The 7,295-nt window shown below is 45.5% G+C and overlaps 1 protein-coding gene across 1 annotated transcript in view; it reads right to left on the minus strand.

Moving 5' to 3' along the window:
- The window catches only part of Rasgrp1 (RAS guanyl releasing protein 1), a 63,816-nt gene that overhangs the window by 10,877 nt on the left and 45,644 nt on the right, over window positions 1-7,295 (minus strand). The window contains exons 7-9 of the mRNA XM_021184485.2: window positions 4,094-4,267; window positions 3,135-3,251; window positions 1,039-1,314 (exon numbers count right to left, since the gene is read on the minus strand). Coding sequence (XP_021040144.2) covers window positions 1,039-1,314; window positions 3,135-3,251; window positions 4,094-4,267 — 567 coding nt within the window. The remainder of the gene's footprint in view (window positions 1-1,038; window positions 1,315-3,134; window positions 3,252-4,093; window positions 4,268-7,295) is intronic.

Consider the following 7,295-nt stretch of genomic DNA (forward strand, 5'->3'; position numbering starts at 1 on the left):
TCTCTCTCTCTCTCTCTCTCTCTCTCTCTCTCTCTCTCTCTCTCTCAGTAAAATAAAAAAAATAAGATCCACAAAGTTTGGCTAGTATGATACCAGCTATTTTAATAGGGAACACAGTAATTCTTTCTTGTTAGAATATTCTTTAAATACTGACAAAGTTCCAAGATGGTCTATTTAAATTGAGATTTACTGTCTATGTTTCTGTGTAGAGTTGATGTTTGTGTCTGAGACTTGCCAAAGTCACTTGATTAAAGAAAAAGGGGTGATTAAAGAATGGGGCCTGAGCTGAGACTGGAGCCTGTGGTACCACCAGAGTGCTCCGGCAGGTGGGAGGAGACTGCAGTCATCCTCCCTGCCACTCTGCACATAGAAGCAGGTTTCAACTTGTGATATTGGAACAGGAGAAGTTTGAACCACCTCCTAGGCTGTAGGGAGTAGACTTGGAGAGTACAGGCCCGTGTTCATGCAGCTGGCACACTGAAGCATCACAGCTTTGGAAGGAAGTACAGCTGATTTCACCCCATACCCACTACAAACCCAGATCTCCACTCCCCACACCTGCCCTTGGCTGGAATGTCTCCAGGCACAGAGATCTAAGCTGAAGGTAGCAGGACCCAAAGAACAACTCATTTTCTTCTTGTTTTGTTTGACTAGTTTTTTTCTCCTTCCTTACTGTATTTTATGAGAGTACCCTGTCTCCACGTGTGGTCAGCTCCATCTTGAAAGCTTAGGGACAGCTTTTGCAGGAGTAGTAGAAGACCCCTAGAATTCTGCAAAACCTACTGCTTAAAACAAAGTTGGTCTCCTGGGTCACCTTCCCCAACCTGAGTCTAAGTTGAGGTCACTGTTACTTAATAATGCCAACTCCTCTGTGTAGTTGATCTTTGTACCTCTATATCCTGTCCATAAGGAGGAGATGGTGGCTCTACTCTGCAGTTAGTATATGAGAAGGAAAGCAGAATCCTCCCTCCTCTCCACCCCCTCCAGCCCCCTAGTTTATAGCTAGTCTTAGCAGTTATTCTCCCATGGGAATCTCACCGTCAGCAGATGCACCAAGTCCTTGTTGGCATCCAATGGTGGGGCCATCTCCTGCAGCTGGACCAATTCATTGATATGATTGTAAAGGGCCAGGAGCTTTTGGACGTTCACCTTCCCATCTTCCAGATAGTCGGGCATGGCTTCATACAGGGATATGAGGTCCTTGAGGTGCACACCCAGTATGGGGATTTTGAAGTGGGTGCACTCCCCATAGGCTCTCCTGTAGTTGTCATAGTTTCTGCAGGAGGACAGCAGTTCAGTCATCTCACCCAGAACCTACAAAACAGAGCAGATCGGTCACTGGCACCCGCAGGGCCTAGTATACTGCCTGTAGCAGCCACTCTTATACCTACCACGATTTTACTTCATCTCTCATATGTTGGATAGTGAGTGATACATCTAGTTAGTATCTACTACAACTCCCCAACTAAAACTCCAGCTACATCAAATGTCAGAGGATAGTCATAAACAAAGTATGTGTTCTTCAATATCACTACATAGTTTAATTTAAATAGGGTTTTATTTTATATTACAAGGGATTTAGTTTTAGGACTAATATAAGCACATGACACAACACCTAAAGGCATATGACTATATAGTATATAAGTGCTTTTCCTAACCCCAAACCATGATTTGCCCTCCCTGGTGCCCTTAAAAGATCCCAGAAGCATTGCACTGAGTTGGCACATGAGGTCAGCAGGTGCCACCTTTGCTGCTGGCCTGGGAAAGGATGTGTTTCATTTGGGGGAGCTGCAATAGTGTAGTGCAGGTTACTATTCTGTGGCTCAAGATAGGCCTGTGTCTGGAGGGAGTGGCCAGATACATTCTTTTCAAACACACCAGGTTCATGTCAGTCATAGATCTCTATCGTCAGAGCACAATAATGCCTACGTTTTCAGAAGCAAAGATGTGGAATGACCTTGCCAGACATGTTTTCCCATGAAATAACCATATTAGACATGATATCAAATTCTTTTAATAGGATTGTGTCTAACAAGAACTGTCTCTGTACAGTGAAGAAGTACAGACATAGGCTGTGCCCACTCAGTCATTCTGAGACAGCAAGAGAGCTCCCTCATCACCCCTTTGTCCAACACTGCTGGCGAGTGTGAGCTATTTGAACTCACAAGGTGGGATGGATGGCAGAATGTAGGGCATAGTAATTTTTATTACTGTTTCCATGCCTTCTGATACATACATGATCCTTCAGTGTGTTAGGGAATGTTAGGGGATGACCAAAAATATCTCTGTTTGCCCAGCCATAGAAGAAAGGCTTCTCACGGGCCCCGCATGGCAATGAAAGCAGAAACAAAAGGGACTCCTTGAAAGGAGGATGGATACATGGGATAGATGGACAGGGACAGTGAGACCTGGAAATAGTTCTCTAAAAAGAGTCCTCTTCCAGTGTAGGCTGGTTTTGTTTGTGGATAGTAAAGTCCCCTGCCATTAGATGACAGCTCACTGACCTTATTGATCTCATCATCGGCTAGCCCATGCCATGCATGGCTCACTATGACATGCTGAGTGGTACTTACACCAACAGCTCTCTGTCATAAGAGGTTAAAGCATATCCTGTGACATCTATCTAAGAACGTGGGACAGTGCATGAGATGCCACCCAACTAAAGGCGTCATAAAACTGCAGCAAATGGCAGGGGGTGCAGTTCAATGATAGGGTTCTTCCCAACAATACTGTAACTAATGAATATATCTCCAGCTCTGAAATGCAAGTGTCCAGACAGTCTGCAAGTGTTCCGGTAAGCCGGTCTTCCAGGCAGCCACTGTGTAAAATGCACTCCTTAAGCAACTGAGTTTCTATTCCTTTTGGGAAAAAAATTCTAAAGTGAGGAGAGCTGGGTAAGGAAGTCAATGACAAGGATGGTAACCGAACTTCTGACACCTTGTAGTCACAGGAAAGAGGCACACATTATTTTAAGTGGCCTGGCAGGGAGGGGCACAGTGATACTGGGACCGCACACACTCTCAGGTCTGTGACTCATCCATCCTGATTTTTCTTGGAATTTGCCTCCTTGGCCCCAAACCTTGTTGACAAGAGATGTGTGGCCCTCATGGCCCCAGAGAAGACAGCTCACTGACCTTATTGATCTCATGTGGGACATGTGAACTTGTCTCCTTAAGCCTGGAGATGGAGCTGTGACACAGTCCCCCAATCACAGCCATCAGCGTGTTGAAGTTCTGTAGCTGGTGGAGTTTCTGTGATACATAGGACAGATGACAGCAGAATCATTCATTGTACGTGTCATTACATGGCAGTGCTTAGAAGCTGACATCTCTATTCTCTACATTTTCCATAGAGTTAGACTAACAGTTCTCTCCAGACTATAGCAAGATCAGCAGGGATGTCACACGCCCCTCTTTGTTACATCTGATCTTTGGACTACCATCTAAATTATTGATTTCCAAGAATTATTGAGAACATATTCAACAAAAACTTCTGGGCACAACCCCATAAATTATAGTTCCCTAGACTAAAGGTAGGCTTTGGACACTGTCTAGTCTGTCTTTAATGAGTAATAGAGCAGGTGGACCATTTCCAAACTTGGAGAACTGGATTTGTAGACAATCCAGAATTGGAAAACATAATAATCACAAGCATATTGCCTGTATCCTATTGCCAGGCCTATTATTAAGGTAAAGATGTTATTCCCCTGTGAGATGCATGTGCTGGTAAAGGGTAACAGCTGGGGAAGAGAAGTTTGAATATCTGTCCCTTAAAAATTGAGTATGCCATCCAGCAGAGCCTTGAACCTAGACCCTAAAACAACTCAGGCTGGTCTGGCTTCAGTGAAATTGAGAATTGCCCACGTGGCTAGTTATGAAAAAATAAAGTGTGTCCTGAAAAACACCAAAGAGCTGGATCCTGATCTCGAGGTGGCCTGTTGTGGCCTTCCATGTTGCTCTTGGGTGAGAATGCAGGAAACCACAGAAGATGCACAAAGCCCACTGTGGGTCAGAAGGAACGTAACTCAGACTGGGTTCAGGGATAAGTCAGTCACCTCATGGCCTAGGATGAAGGTCTCAGTCCAACCACTCACCTGAGCCACATGGATGAACTTGATGAAGACCTCTGCCCGGAGCTGCGGAGTGGGACGGCTGAGAACCATCAGTTGTACCCACTGGGAGATGCCATTGCACAGGGCAATGGACCTCTCCATGGTGGGGTTCTCTTTTACGCAGCTATTTACAAGGTAATTTTGGTAATCAGAGAACTGGATGGAAAAAAAGACAACCATCAGAATGGAGCACTGGTATTCTTGGAGTTCTGAAAGGCACATCAGCTCTGCTCAGTGGTGGCTGGGAACTGGTATTGGCAAACAAGGCTATGGATGCCTTCCTGATACCTTTTCTACCAGGCCAAAAGAATGATGGGAGGGAGATCATATCCGGCCTCCCTACATCAAGTCCATTTGGCATACAGGGATGAGTACACATTGATTGGCATACTTGACTAGACAGTTTTCTTTCCTTTCTGAATAGAATACACCATATTAGAAAATGGTTATCTGAATCTTCAGTTTAAGAACACAGTTCAAGAACACAATTTATCTCTCCACCTGCTATCTAAAAATCTGTGATCATAAAGCCTGCTTGCCTAGTACATGAACCTGCTGTAAGCATCAAGATAACACACAGTATGGAAGAACTTCCATTCTTCATGGGGCTACACAAATGGGAGGTAGTGCTAATAGGAGAATTTGCATGCTAACACTAGCCTGTCTGAACTACCTCGTACTCACAAACTTGAGCAGAAGCCGAGTGAGAAGGATATGTGAAACATGGCTAACTAATCACAGAGTGGCCATGCTTTCCTAACTATGGATGACAATGGGACTACGTGTGTGAGGCTTAAGTATTCTGGACAGTCTGGCCTATGAGATGGTTATATCTGCCATGCCCCTGCCCCAAGTAGCTCTTAGCTTCAACAGTAAAGAAGAACCTACTCTCCAGGGATTCTCCTATGGGGGCTCTGATGCTCTGCTGAACTGTGTACTTTGAAATCCAGTGTGGGCAGGTGAAATAACTTGGAGGATGTTCTCGAAGCATCAAGGCTGACCTAAGCACCAATGCACACCTTGCCACTCTCCCTTTCTATTGCTCTGGAGGTGATGGGAGTTCTCAGTTAGGTGAAGACTGACCACTCCAATCAGCCTCTACTGATACCTGCTAGACTTGTAGTATGGTGGAAAATAGACTTTAGCTTTGTTAAGGTGTGTGTGTGTGTGTGTGTGTGTGTGTGTGTGTGTGTGTGTATCCTCCCTAAATACATGCCCAGCCAAAATAAAACAGATGTGCATTATTCAATCTCCACCTGCTGTGACTGCTGGTGGGCAGACGCATCTGAGCAGGACAGAAGGATCTTGAGAAAAACTGTGAGACTGCTACAGAAAGCAAAGGTCTTCCTTGCTCTAAGAGGAAGCTGTCACCCTCGCTCCAATGAATACATTATATTCCTTCTCACTAGAAACATGTTCAACCTATTTGTCTTACTTTTCTTTTTAAAGAGAGAACTATCTCTGTAAAATAATCCTCCCAGAAAGTGTTAAACAAAGAAATCACAGCAGAGATACATTTTCCTGCAGCTTTATATTGGATGGAAAACTATTGTTTGAGGAAGAACAAAAGCAAGTAAGAGTCTGTTGAAATAGCCTTCTAAGAGGGGGCAGGGCCACTCAAAAGATATTGAAGCTTTTATTTGTAAATAGAACACTGTTCAACCCAGAGATGCTGGCTCTGATTCAGTCTCACACTGATGATCACTTCTGCCTGCCGCAGCTGAGCACTGGCCTAAAGCAGACACCACACAGGCCAGGGGCTGCTCTGCCAGGGTCTCCAGCACAACTCTGATTTCCAGTGGGATAATGGTCTCTTTTCAAGGGCCATCTCTCTAGCTTTGGGACTGGCGGGGTGGGTTAAATGGAAAAACCCCCAGCTGAAGCTTCACAACGGGGCCCAGCACTCTGAGGGATGCCTACGAGGAATCTGGGTAGTTAGCCCAGAAGAGTGTTTGGGGACAGTCCCAAGTGGAAGCTGCTGGGCTCCTGGTTGGGCGATGACAGAGTATCACTGTTATGGGAGAAGTTATGACATAATCACTGTGATCTGATTTGCATTTTTCCATCCACACACAGTCAGGCTCAATAAGTTGGTGCTGAGTGATTGGGACGCATGAGCTCCAACCCTAATAAGCTGTGCAGACCTTGCTCGTCACCCCCTGGCCCTCCATCCTACACCTGGGAGTCCAGGTCATTCTAGGTCAGGCAGTGCAGTACTGTTTGGTGTCAGAGCAAAACTGAAGACAGTACCTGTGTGTGGGAGGGAACCAGCCTGTGTTTAATAAGCGTGTTGTGCTTCAGGAAAGCACATTGGCCACCAACAGCTTGCTGCATCTAACGTGGCGGCAAGTTCTCTTGGGTGGGTGACAAGTTCACTTGTGTGGAATAGTATTCTTTGGTGTCCTGTAGAGTCAGCTGTGAAAACTACAGTGAGAACAGGATGTGCTGTGACTTCTCCCTGCTGTTGATGGGGATGCTGAATCATTTTCCCTTCATCTCTCTTTGCTCTGCTTGGCTACACCAACAGTGTGAGTTAGCATAGTTTGCTTCTAGAAATATGATAATGCTGGCCATGTTGGCACCTGTACTGGCTAGTTTTGTGTCAACTTGACACAGGCTGGAGTTATCACAGAGAAAGGAGCTTCAGTTGGGAAAATGCCTCCATAAGATCCAGCTGCAAGACATTTTCTCAATTAAGGATCAAGCGGGGGGAGGTCCCCTTGTGGGTGGTGCCATCTCTGGGCTGGTAGTCCTGGTTCTATAGGAGAGAAGGCTGAGCAAGCCAGTAAAGAACATCCCTCCATGGCCTCTGCATCGGCTCCTGCTTCCTGACCTGCTTGAGTTCCAGTCCTGACATCTTTTGGTGATCAACAGCAATGTGGGAAGTGTAAGCTGAATAGACCCTTTCCTCCCCAACTGCTTCTTGGTCATGATTTTTGTGCAGGAATAGAAACCCTGACTAAGACAGCACCATATTAGGGATTTAGGTTTGTTTTGGAATAAATTGGTCACATCAGCTTTAGCTTTAGGAGCTCCCAGAGCCATTTGAAGCCTACCTTGGAATTCCGACTCTTAGGAAGCCTATTCCCATTTCATCTTTTATTTTCCCTTTCTTCCTTCCTTCCTTCCTTCCTTCCTTCCTTCCTTCCTTCCTTCCTTCCTTCCTTCCTTCCTTCCTTCCTTC

Source organism: Mus caroli, chromosome 2 (assembly GCF_900094665.2).
Source record: "Mus caroli chromosome 2, CAROLI_EIJ_v1.1, whole genome shotgun sequence".
Lineage (NCBI taxonomy): Eukaryota > Metazoa > Chordata > Mammalia > Rodentia > Muridae > Mus > Mus caroli.